The 13,293-nt window shown below is 30.4% G+C and overlaps 1 protein-coding gene across 1 annotated transcript in view; it reads left to right on the top strand.

Moving 5' to 3' along the window:
* LOC107884025 (melanotransferrin-like) overlaps positions 1 to 1,571 on the top strand; it is a 9,817-nt gene extending 8,246 nt beyond the window's left edge. The window contains exons 15-16 of the mRNA XM_016805316.2: positions 818 to 989; positions 1,052 to 1,571. Of these exons, the coding sequence (XP_016660805.1) occupies positions 818 to 989; positions 1,052 to 1,223 (344 nt within the window). The 3' untranslated portion in view covers positions 1,224 to 1,571. The remainder of the gene's footprint in view (positions 1 to 817; positions 990 to 1,051) is intronic.
* Positions 1,572 to 13,293: the final 11,722 nt, after the last annotated feature.

The following is a 13,293-nucleotide window of genomic DNA, read 5'->3' as shown; positions in this document are numbered from 1 at the left end:
GTAGGTAGTTATTCTAATAAATTAAGAATATTTTTTCCAAACATGGTATAATATTATTATTGGTACTCCCAATAGTTAGTTTCACATAATAATACACTGGGATGTAAAGACAACAGTTTGAATTTTTCGCACCACTTCATCAACACACCCCCTATTTTTTTTGTTCTCGTGATATGTGCAATATTGTACCTATAATATAGTACTAGCGAAAAACATAAAGACGTGTAACAACGATTTTATTTTTGTATTATAACTTATAATACCCGCAAAATACCTGATGGTTAATACCAAATTTGAATTCTTGTTTTATTGATTCTTAACCTACATCAATAATAACTTAAAGAAATCATCATAAAAGTAGTGAAAATCGATCACCGTATTGGTTAATCTTAGAGAAACAATATTTCATATTTTTTGGATTTACAATTTCGGGGATTATATTTACAATTTAATATTTATTACGATCTTTTGTACTAACGGAAGTAATTGTGTTCTGCTGAGCGTAAAAGTTAATATGTTACGAACTTGTAAGGCGCAGACAACAAATGTCACTGTTACGGCTCAAATATATTTAGTATCAAAATTAAGTTGTAATATTTTATTTATAATTAGAGAGATTGAATGTTTTTGACAGTCACATAAATCTCATCATTGTATTATGATTGCTACATTAATTATTCTAAAAATATAATGTAATGTGTATTATAAATGCGTTATTAGCAGCAGAATAAATGAAGTATGATAATAAATGAAGCAGAATTGATGTTACCAATATGTACATATTTAACAACAATATAACTTGTTTTATTTTACACAGGTAGATCATCAATTCATGATTACGAGAGATGTAACTTGGGTAAAGTCAAAGCTAACGCTGTTATAACTCGTGGAGGTGAAGCTTATAATTATACCGAAGTGAAAGCATTCACCAATCTGTTTATGGCTGCCCAGCAGTGGTATGGCAGGAAATCTAATATCGACAAATTTACGTGAGTGCTTAACAATCTTTATCTTTGACCTACTGTACAATTATATTTAATTTTAATTTCAGTTTCAGCATGTTTAAGTCACCAGAACCTTACAGTGATCTTATTTTCCAGGATGCTACTCGGCAGCTTGCATCCATTAATAGTTCGCTAAGACATTATTCCGAGTGGTTAGGGGAAAATTTCATGCTGGCACGTCGTCTTGTTGACTGTCGCGCACCTGGTAGTAATCTGTAATAATAAATGCTCACCATTAGACAAGGCTCAACTTAAATGTTGGTTTTGGTATATCAGTAGAATCAGGATATTTTTTACATTTATAGATAATCTTCTCGCTTAAGTATCTGCTACATAAAAATGAATACTGTGATGGAACAAACCCCGTTTCTTTTATGGCCAACAACCATTTAATCTTTAATTCCTTATCTGCAGGATATCTTTATTTAATAGAAAGTATATGGCATAAATAATACATGTATATTATTTTGATTGTGCTTGTACTTATTTATAATAAAATATTATAACATTTTCAGGATCTTTTTCGTTATACGTATACCATTTCCTACTTTACGGTACACTCCTTTTTTGGGGGGACGTCAGTAATGCCTGGGTTGCCACTCGCTCGCTGCGCTGCGCTTGGACAAAAAAAATCGAAAATATCCTTTGACTTCATTTCCTACACCACCTCGAGTTGGTCACAAGGTAACCGCCGTACATCCACTCTTCATACGTATTACACGCATACCACTATTTAAATTGAATGGTCGTTATAAAATAAAAGGCGCTATTAAGAGTGGATATACGGTGGTTACCCTGTGACCAACTTGAGGTGGTGTTTATGGCAAGTCGAGGGATATTTTCAATTTTTTTGTCCGAGCCAGTGATATTATATAATCTAAATTGTGTGTAATTATTGTAATTAATACAATATTATCCATGGAGGCATACAAAGTAGTGTATGACACTCAGTACGTCGTACGACCACTTCTTTACGAATGATTGTACTCTCAAACGTTTTGAAGTCGTACGACTTTTCATTAGCTAGCGTGTCGTATGAAATTGAAGAATAAGAAATAATAAAAATCGTTCGACAATTCCTTAATATTGTCGTGTACGACTATTAGATAGCGCCGTTCGAGAATTGTCCACCATAATTAATAACATAGCTCTAATAATGTAATATATTTAATAATACCTGTATGGCTGTATAGCTCTATTTAACTATTTCACGTTTATGTACGTAATTAATACGTAGTATAATTTAATGTATTAAAATATGATATTATAACATTTATTAAATGTTATTTTGGCGGATGCACTTCGGGGTAACGCTCAATATGCTTTTGAGCGGTAGCCGCACAGATTTCTAAATAGTAGTGCAGAAGTCTGTGGGTAGCCGCTCTGTGGCAGTGTGGTGAGCCATCGCCACAATACCACAGAACAAACAGAAGGGAATCTTAAGGCTCGTCGAAAAACCGTCCGACATTTCTAAAAATTAAACGTGCTGCCACATACAATGAAATTCCCTTTTTTTTAAGTTTTCTGTGGTTTGTGGCTACACTGTTAATCTGCAATTCCACTCATAACAACAACAACAGCACATGGCTAACACTCCTGAACCACGGTTATCTACTAAGAGTAGATAACCGTGGTCTGAACGAATAAACAGTGTTGCACGATATAAAGAAAAATAGAGAAATTCCCTGTATGTGGCAGCACGCTTAATTTTTAGACATGTCGGACGTGGTTTTATCATCTCCCATAAGAGCCTATGTTAAATGAAATATGATTCCCTTCTGGTTGTTCTGTGACAATACTCCCTCTCTGCGGTTGGCAACACCTACCCGTGTCCGTCGTCTCAAAGGACAGCCGCCCGGCCCGGGCTCTCTCTACTAACGGCTCTCGACATATTGTCGTATGTCGCGAAAGGATCCCTAGTCCTTATCCTCCGGGCGGCGTGACTGACCGAACGACACTCGCCAATGTCGAACGCCCTTGCCATTTTGCCCGACCGCCGGCACAGAGACAAGAACGTCACACTCCACTTTCGCCGACATTGTTCGGCCTCGGAAACACCGTCGTTACTACTATAGCACATTCGGCCCCCTCATTAAACTTCATTCGGCCCAATAAACAACGAATATCTTAATTAAAATTCAATGTGTTCTCTCCTCAAGTAACACACAACATGTTGGGTAGGTACGAGGGATGTCCACACGAAGTCACAAAACCTTTTCCCTCGTACGCCACATTATCTATGGTAGCCGTTAGCCGGTAATCACTAATCATGAGATTTGATAAGGACTTCGAAAATCTCACCATTTCGTGGTCTATACAAACAAACATTTAAAATAATTTATATTGCTCGTAAAAATTATTCAGTTTCGGATTATGTAATATAGGTAAGCAACAATATTATAATAATCTAAACATATTTTCTCGTCGTACATCAATATAATAGAATATTGTCTCGCAGACGATTGGTAAATAACTCTTTTTCAAATATTACCGTTAATGGATTCACTCGCACGTTGTTTGTGTATACTCGATCGATACAGTAGAATTACGGTAGCAAAGGTAATAAAAACCTTTTTAAAACATTTAAAATTCAAATTAAAACGTACAATATTCCACTAAGGCTTTGATTAAGTAATTGTTCAATTGTAAAATTTGATAAATATTAAGTATCAGACATCAGTTAAAGCGCTGACTATACACTGCTGCAATTGAAATCGTCATTTGTTACATAACTTATTGTAAATTTTAAGAATTATTACCCAATGTTTTTTAATTTTTTAGGTTACAATTATTTTATTGGCAAGAAGTGTGTATGATGAAATTGATGAGGTGGCATCGACGACACATGTAAATTAAATGTTAGCCGCTTCACATTGCGTCTCCGAGATGGAACCCAGATAGCATTTTGTAATGATAATATTATAAATTATAATGTTACAATAATAAACAAACAAATGTTACCTCGGAATGAGGCCTTATCATAAACTTCAAGTAGGTACACTTATATTGAGATATTATATCATTCATAACTTTATTTACCAAAAATATGAACGTATCCACAAAAACGTGTGCAGACATTTAGGGCACAGTAGTCATACATAACAGATTAACACACACACATACTTATTTATATTCACATTAATGCCTTAGTTATAAAAACTTATCTAGATGGGCTAACCTCGTTTAACTACATTCACCATGCAAAAAAAGTATTGTGTAGGTAAATAAAAATATAATTATTGGCTGTCTTGATAATATTGAATATTGAGGGGTAGGTATACAGAAAAATGTGCCTACCATGACTACAATGTGTATATGCTTATACGTACGTGTCCAAACAAAACAATGATAATATATAATTTAAGATGTTTGATATTATATGGACCTAGGCGACCTAGCTTATTTCATATATCTATATGTACAAAATTGATAGCAAAATCTCGTAATAAACCCCTACATTTTTTTTCATTTAACTATTTTTTCCAGAAAAATTACAAACTCCAATTTGCTTCCAGAAACTGCAAATAATAAAATAAATAAAACACTGCAATAATGTAAGACACATAACCAATCCTTCCTCTCAAAATCAAAATGTATATATAAACATTAATTTTAGTGTTCAACATGAATGATTTAATAATATTTAAATTACAGGGTGAAGTAGAGTGCTGATGACGGAAAAATGAAACATTTATTCCACCAAAAGCAGATTTTTCAATCTCTGTATGATTCATTGCTCCAGTTGCAGGATTGTTTAATGGAATCGAACGAGCATATCATTTGGTCTGTTTTTTCTACACGTTCAGTAACATAGGTGTGTGATCCCAATTACATAAGAATATTTTATTTTCTATTTAAATGTTATACTTATAATCAAGGCTTTGCACCTGTTTAGACCGTATAGCCAAAATCCTTAAAAATTATCAAAACCGTAAATCCATATAACCCGATTGATTTAGATGACGTATGGTTATACGTGAAACACCCAAAACCGAAATTAAATTTGGGTTTTAACCCATAACCCGTATAAAAAAAATATTACATTTTCAAGTGACATAATATGAATTTGTATGTATATTTCATGGAGAATTCAGTTTTTCATAATTGAGAATACTGGTTACATGTGACAAGTGTAATACAACTGATAAATTGTTTTGATTGTTTTGAATTGTGTTTTTTTTAAATTTTTAATATAATATTATTATGTCTGTAGTGAAAATTGTCTTGTGTATGTTTTTTTCTTTGTTACTATTTAAAATACTTTATTGTTAAAACATTTGATATTTAATATTATACAATTTTAAATTATATTAAATTAAATTATATTGCGTGTGTCACTACTGTATTAGACATTAGTACTGAAAAGTTGATTGTATAACTTTATACTATGCTTAATCATATTTAACACTTTACACACTACAAAATTGTTATATTACTCGATTTTAAATAACCCATAACCCGAATAAATAAACTGGCTAAACAAAACCCATATTCTTTAAAATGAAGAAAACCTGAAACCACAACCTCTATTTTTATTTGAAGCACCCGAAACTATAACCCGAATAAATCGTTTGGGTGCAAAGCCTTGCTTATAATACATAATTTGTTGGGAAATAAACTCAGCATTGGATGAACACAAATTTAATTTATATCTATTACAGTTTGAAACACTACCGCACCAGAAAGAGAGTCAAGATTTTTTGCAGCCAACCAACAGGCAGTTATATTACTGATACAACGGATGGATTTGTGTGATGTCGGTACGTCGTAGTAACTATACATTTGGGAAATGTGTAGAGAATCTAAATTTGAATGCCAAGTATTTTAATTTTAAATATTATTATTATTATTTTAATTTCTATCTTTAATTCTAACCAGATTTTTTTTGTTTTAATTTACTATATAGATAAATTGATAGCGGATTTTGGACCACTTAGCAGTCAAGTCAAGTCGCGCACAACTTCTTAAATCCTATAATATATGCAGCACGAAATGTACGTGGACTAGTATGAGCTTGGCTGTTACCCAATGGAAGAAAACAACTAATTTTCCATTGAAAATTTCAATGAACTCTTCGTAATCCACAAGAATAATCATAATATTAAATTTTATTTTATATTATGTACCACTCACACCAGGCACCTACACTTTTGCCGGTGTTTAAAATGTGTCGTAGGTAGGCACGTGAATACGTTATATAATTTTTATTTGCATTCTCCATTTTGTAATTTATTAAGAGGTCAGCACACTATTTGTTTTCTCTTTCTGGCCTACGTGCCACATAGACAAAACACATTAACGCAGAATCATTTTTTTCTATGTTTTTAAGTTTTGTTAGAGTGAAATCACCAATTACAAAAAAGATATAGAATAATATTTTTGAGAGAATGACATATCGATTTTATATTTCTTTATTATTTGACTTTGTATTCGACTTTCAAAATAATCAAAAAAATGTTGTTAATTTAAATTATGTACAAATTGTAGATACATGAAATTTTGACTGAATGTTTATAATAGCATTATTTTATATACACTATGCCATTTTTAAAATATTTTATTTTGAGCTGTATATAGTAATTATTAATTTTCAATTTTTTTTCTATGAATGTCAATAAAATGTTATTTGTTTGGTAAAAAAGGTTGAAAATGTAAAAGAAGGCTCTTAATATATTGTTACAAATTTATTTCATAAACATTAATTTTATCAAAATACAGAATAATCACGAAAATTAGCAAATTGTTTTGAGTTGAGAATTCATAAAAAATTTTCTTTTTAAATCTAAGATTTGAAAATTTAATACAAGATTACTCATAACTCATAAGTTTGGCTACATTTATCAAAAAAAAATGTACAAACAAATCAAATTACATTTTTTGTGAGCGTTTGAAGTTCAAATTTTGACCAAATTAAAATTGAATAATTATTTTGTAGTTAAAAATTTATAAAATGTACAACTTTTATATTTAAGGATTGAAAATTTAAAACAAGATTCCACATAAGTCGTAAATTCTTTTACCAAAAAATCTAAAAAAAATACATAAGCACAGTTTATTTTTATACTCATTTTAAGTTAAAATTTGGACGAAATTACATAATTACAAAATGACCACCAGGTTTTCGTTAGCTTTAATTGAATATGTTTTAGATACAGAACCATCTAATGTAGAGAATGCATATATGCCTTTGTATGCAGTGTAGGTTTTAATTATTTTGTTGTGATTGTATAATATTATTTGTGGGTACTTGAAACTTTTAAAGTATACTATGATATATTTGTGATAGTATCACGGTTTGTTGTTGATGTATAACGTTATAAGTACCTAATAGATATTGTGATGGAATTTATTATAGGTACCTACCTATTAAAGGTGAATTTTTTTTTAATACCATAGATAAGTATATAATATGTCTTATACCTACACTGTTATACCGTCTCCACTCAGAATTGTTTTTCTTATACAATGATATTATATCATTGAATTCAAAATTAATACCATCCATTATACAGTTACCCACTTGTAACCTGCTGTACAGCATAGCGACATCCACTTTACAACAGTCGAAGGTTTAAAATGTTTGAGTACCTATAATACTGGGGCATCGAGGGGCATGCAATAAATTGAATCCCCATATTATACTACCTGTAGGTAAAATTAGAGATGTAAGCTTGAACATATATTTTTTTTTATTGCAATTTTCTGAAAATGTTTAATGTATTTTTCTTAATATAATTAATCTTTGGGGTCGTAGGATTGGTAGGTGAGTTGAATATTAATTATTTAATTAGGAATTAATTAACCACGACTGTGGTTATTAAATGAAATTAAAATATACTTAAAGGTACTTATGCTTACAATATAAATATTAAATAAAACATATTTATTGATTGTAAATAGTTCTCAATTCTTAATAAGTCTTGTGTTAAAACTAGATAACATTTAATTTGTAATAACTAATAAACACTCATAAAAAATAGTTTGTAGGAATAACTCAAACAACATCAAAAAATGGAAAAAAAAATAAATGTAGGAAAACATTAATTATTATACACTCGTCACTCATCGTTTAAACTGAAGTAACATATTATATAGTACAAGTTTTTAATAAAAGATTAAAATGCAAATTTATTACCGAGATAAATATATTTGAATTATGGATTTCTTATATTATGTTTAATAGTAGGTATGCCTACCTAATTTTAAAATAATATTCAAATCGGTAAATGGTAATACAAGTAGGTACACCGTTTTAAATATAATTATGTAGGTTAAATATATTATAAATGTATAACTATATAATATAAAGAGATTTATTTTATTAGAAATGAATATGAGAAATTATAAGATTTTCATAATTTTCAATTTTCTTTTTGAACCTAAACTTTTTATGAAAATTTACATAACTAGGTAAAACTAACGTAAATTATTATTATTTTTTATTTTTTTATTCAAACATGTACCTATTTTTTTTATATATTTAAATATAAGTACATACGTACTGTATAAATATTTATATTAGTGTTATTTTAAATTCTGAGCATAGTGAATAGCGATTGATGTATTATGAGTGTTTTGTTTTAATTTTTTTTACCTAAGTATGTTACACGATAAGTAACCGAAAGAATGCTTCAAATTTCGACTCAAGTCTTTTCTTGGGGAAAAGTGAATCTAGTTGGTACTTACTAGAAGATAACAGAGGATTTTTCAAAAGCATCGGGAAACAACAAAAAAAAATTAAGGAAAAACAGAGATTTTTACGCAAAACTTGTTTTTGAGAAAATCGATTCTGGGTTTTTGTGTAATACTCAAAGTAGATACATTTTCACCGAATTATATGACCATTTTATGTACCTACATAATATTTTTAGTTTTTTTAAACTTTTTATAGGCATAAGAAAATTTATAGTTTTTATATTTTTTTTTTTTAAAATTACTGTCAAAAAACTTAAAAATATATTACAATTTACAAGCCTCATCATCATAAGTTGTCATTAGTGAAAATTAAAATAAAGTTGAGAATAAATCTACAATAATTTTTTATGAGTATTTAGCGTCTGAAATTGGAATTTTGACAAAATTCGTTAAAAATTAAAATCACAAAAATTTGCCAATTATTTTGTGTTAGAAATATGAGAAAATATTATAAAGAAATAAAATGTCATACAATTTTAGATTCTGAGTGGAGCAATGAATGTATTGATTTTAGAATGATGTGTGTGTGTTTTTTTATTATTATTATATTTTTTTTCTGTGTTAACCTAACCTAACCCAGTAAACATGTCAATGTCTATTAGATGTCTAATATATATCGTTTATTAGATCAAAATATCTATTTTTGATGTAAAATAGATGTTCTTTTTATGTTCCAAAATAAGTCTAAATGAGACAACTATTTAAAGTATATTTTTAATATACATATTTAAGACTGTATTTTATTGGTATACAAACTAGCATTTTAGATGTGTATAAAATATCTATTATTTGTATAAGATATGATATATGGATAATTAATAAAATTTAATTTGTATATTAATAAAATAGTCTGTATACAGACTATAGTCTTATACAATAATTTTTATATTTACCATTATTGACTAATAAGTTTACTTATTAACTATTATACATTTTGAGGTAAATGTATATATTATTTACAGTTGGGTAGGCATTAAATGTAATTAATATATTCAAAAACAAAAATTAATAGCTACACAAAATGTATTTATTTGAATAGGTATGAATAAATAATAATTAATAATTGGAAAAGTGCGCACTCCCATAAAATACAATATATATAATATGTAAATGATATGTTAAATCATAACAATTAAACATGTTGAGTCAAAATTAAATTGTTGTAATGAAAGCTTTTAAACTTTTTTAATGATGTTTACAGTAAAATTTACATTTATATTTAAAGTTGTCAAATTAAAAACAAAACAAGTTATAAATTATAATACACTATATACACCACCTACCTATCACGATACCACTTAATATTATTATTATTATTTTTTTATATTTCTCCCGGGTTGGTGCTAAGCGTAACCAGTTTTTAACTCTGCATCTAACCACATCTTCGGATCCTGTTGGATGTTTCATCATAGTTACATCTTAAAAGGTTAAAATAATAGCATAATTAATTTGATACTTTAATTTGGGTAAGTAACACTTGTTAGTTAAAAATAGTCTTACTAAGTAGAATGCTAAATATTATCAAATCTTTGAAAGCATGTTTTCCAGAGTTTCGACCTTGAAGTTGTAGTTAGATGCGCAATGGTCTGTTACCAATGTGGTAGTGTCATTGTTACGCCGTTACCGATCCTACAAGTTCGGTGGTTGTCGGCAACGACTTGCGTAGAGTGCCGAAAGCGGGAGCGGAATCGGGTTACCCAATATGTACCTAAAGATCAAACCTTTTTTTCGGAAACACGTATATTTTGTAGTGGGTAATAACAATCTCATAAATAAATAGCGGGCGCCCAAAATATTAACTTAATAACTAATACAATGGCTGGTAAAACAATATTTAACTTTAAAGTAGCCCACTGACCACGTGGGGGGCTAGGTAAATGATCTACCTGATTCGGCGACGGCGGACAATCTTCTCGGCTCTGACTTCGACGGTGACGATAATCCGTATTTTGGCGCGAATAGCACGTGGTCGATAACGAACGCGAAGTGTCGCGAAAACGAATACTGACGTGCTGACTTGTTACGGCAGTCGGCAACCACTCGCGATCACGCGGACGCGGAGTGTTAAAAAAAACACGCGCACGGCGTAAACAATAAAAGTAACAACAAAATGTGTTACTCATCGTCGGGTGTCGATCACGACGGTACAGACGGACAACTGAGCGTGTTCACACGCGACTTTTTGCTTCACGCGACGCAACGGGCGCGTACACCAACAACGAAACGCGAAACGTAAACTTGGTCGTATTGACCGTGGCCGCTGATCACAGCTAGGCTTAACACACCTCGTGCTCACACGAGGGTTCGAAGCAGGCACAACGCGAAACGGAGAACGATAGCGCGTGCGGTGCGCTACGTCCAACCGTTGGAAAAAGACAAAAAGAGACACAAAGTTCGCGACGGCCGATGGCCAGCTCGCCGGCCGCTGACGGTGGCGCGGTAACTACGGAGGGGGAACGCGTCGCGCGGAGCTTCGACATCGAACGCACTTGGGTCGTCCGTGCCTTTGGCGGCAAACCCGTTCCGCGTTCGAACAGTCATTCTGCGATCTTCCCCCACATAGCTGTAATCTACTGATCTAAAATTAAAATTACTGTTTTATTATGGTAGTTTTTAATAATTAGGTGCTGAGTAATTGAATTATACCATTAGCTGTCGTGAAGGAGACGATTGCAAAAACTGGGTCATGTATAGTCACCGACCATGTAGACCTAGGTACATACACAATTTGAGCCTCCTAGGTCATGTAGAAGTGACTTAAATTGAACTCGCAAGAATTGATGACAACAGAAATGAATGAATGAATGAAACATTGCGAGCTAAAGAAAAGCATGTACCTAATAAAAAAATGAAATTAATATTATAATGTTTATGATGATAGTTACCTATCAGTTATCACTTTTCAGTTTATTATATTATAATATTTTAAATAATATATGAGGTACATTTTTTTGTATGAATAATAGGTAATTTTATTTATTTTAAGTAAATTATTATAGTTTACTGCGGTTCCATGATAACATGATAACACGATATTCAACCATTAATTATAATTAACTAAATTTAGTTTAAGTTGGGATGTAAATTGGTTCATGTAAAAATACAAATGTATTACAATTTGATTTTTCCCTGAAATGACGACGTCGCGGTCGTCGAACGTCGGTAACAATAACATACTATAATATAATATAATAAAATAATATTATTCTGTGACAATAATAATATACTGTACCTACTCTGTTCAAAATAAGATCGTGTGACCCGGTGGCGACCAGTTTTTATTATATAATATTATTGTTTATTTTATTCAATGGATAACACGGTGATTATACCAGCAGAACTCAACGCAATAATAATATTATTTGTTTTTCATCCGTCGCTTTGTCGTAACCTCCTGTAATATGTTTACAGTTAATTACAGACAACGGTGGTTGAAAACTTACAGGTATCGTACCCATGTTTTGGCACATTGTATGATTTGTATGTATATTTTTGTACAACAAAATGTATTGTACCTATACTATTAGTATACTAATAAATTATGTAATTAATAATATTGATAATAGGCATATTATATTATTAGTAGACGGCGGATTATATGCAGTGAAAATACTCAGCTATTATATGCATGCAAATATGCAGCATAAAATACAGAAATATGCATAGACTATGTTAAAATATGCACTAAGAATTAAATTTAAAAACAATATAAAAAAGGTGGGTAAGTGGATGTCGCTCTGCTGTACAGTAGGTATATTACAAGTGGATCACTGTATAATGGATGGTATTAAATCTGAATTCAATGATATAATATCATTGTATAAGAAAAACGATTCTGAGCGGAGACGGTATGTCAGTCTAGGTATTAGACATACCTATTATAGGTATACTAATCTATATAGTAATAAAAAAAAATTGACCTATAATAGGTATCAATAATAAATTCCAAATTAATCATATCACAATATCCATTAGGTACTTTTAACGCGTTATACATCAACAACAAATCGTGATACTATCATAGGTATATAATAGTATACTTAAGAGTTAAGAAGTTTCAAGTATACCCACGAAATATATTATACAATCACAACAAAATAACTAAAATAGTTATTCCAGGTTTTTAATATGTAATTTCGTCCAAATTTGAGCTTAAAATGACTATAAAAAAAAACTGTGTAAATGTATTTTTTAGATTTATTGGTAACAGAATTAATTACTTACGTGGAATCTTGTTATAAATTTTCAATTCTTAGATACAAAAGTTGAACATTTTATACATTTTTAATTACAAAATAATTATTCAAATTAAAATTTGATAAATGTTGTCAAAATTCGATCTTTAAATGCTTATAAAAAAAATTGTGCCTATGTATTTTTAATATTTTTCAACTGCTATTGTAACAATATATTAGGAGCCTTGTATTAAATGTTTACACTTTTTGGCCCTACAGATAAAACTTAGGGCTTTAGGGGCTAAGCCCTCCCAAAAATGTCTATATAACCCCCCAAACATTTCCTACATTTTGTTTTAAGCTTATTCAATATTATCAAAGTAAGGCTTTAGCCCCCTCAAATCCCAAACGTTATTTGC

The sequence above is a fragment of the Acyrthosiphon pisum genome, chromosome X, assembly GCF_005508785.2.
Source record: "Acyrthosiphon pisum isolate AL4f chromosome X, pea_aphid_22Mar2018_4r6ur, whole genome shotgun sequence".
NCBI lineage: Eukaryota > Metazoa > Arthropoda > Insecta > Hemiptera > Aphididae > Acyrthosiphon > Acyrthosiphon pisum.
This window is presented reverse-complemented; position numbering and strand designations above follow the sequence as displayed.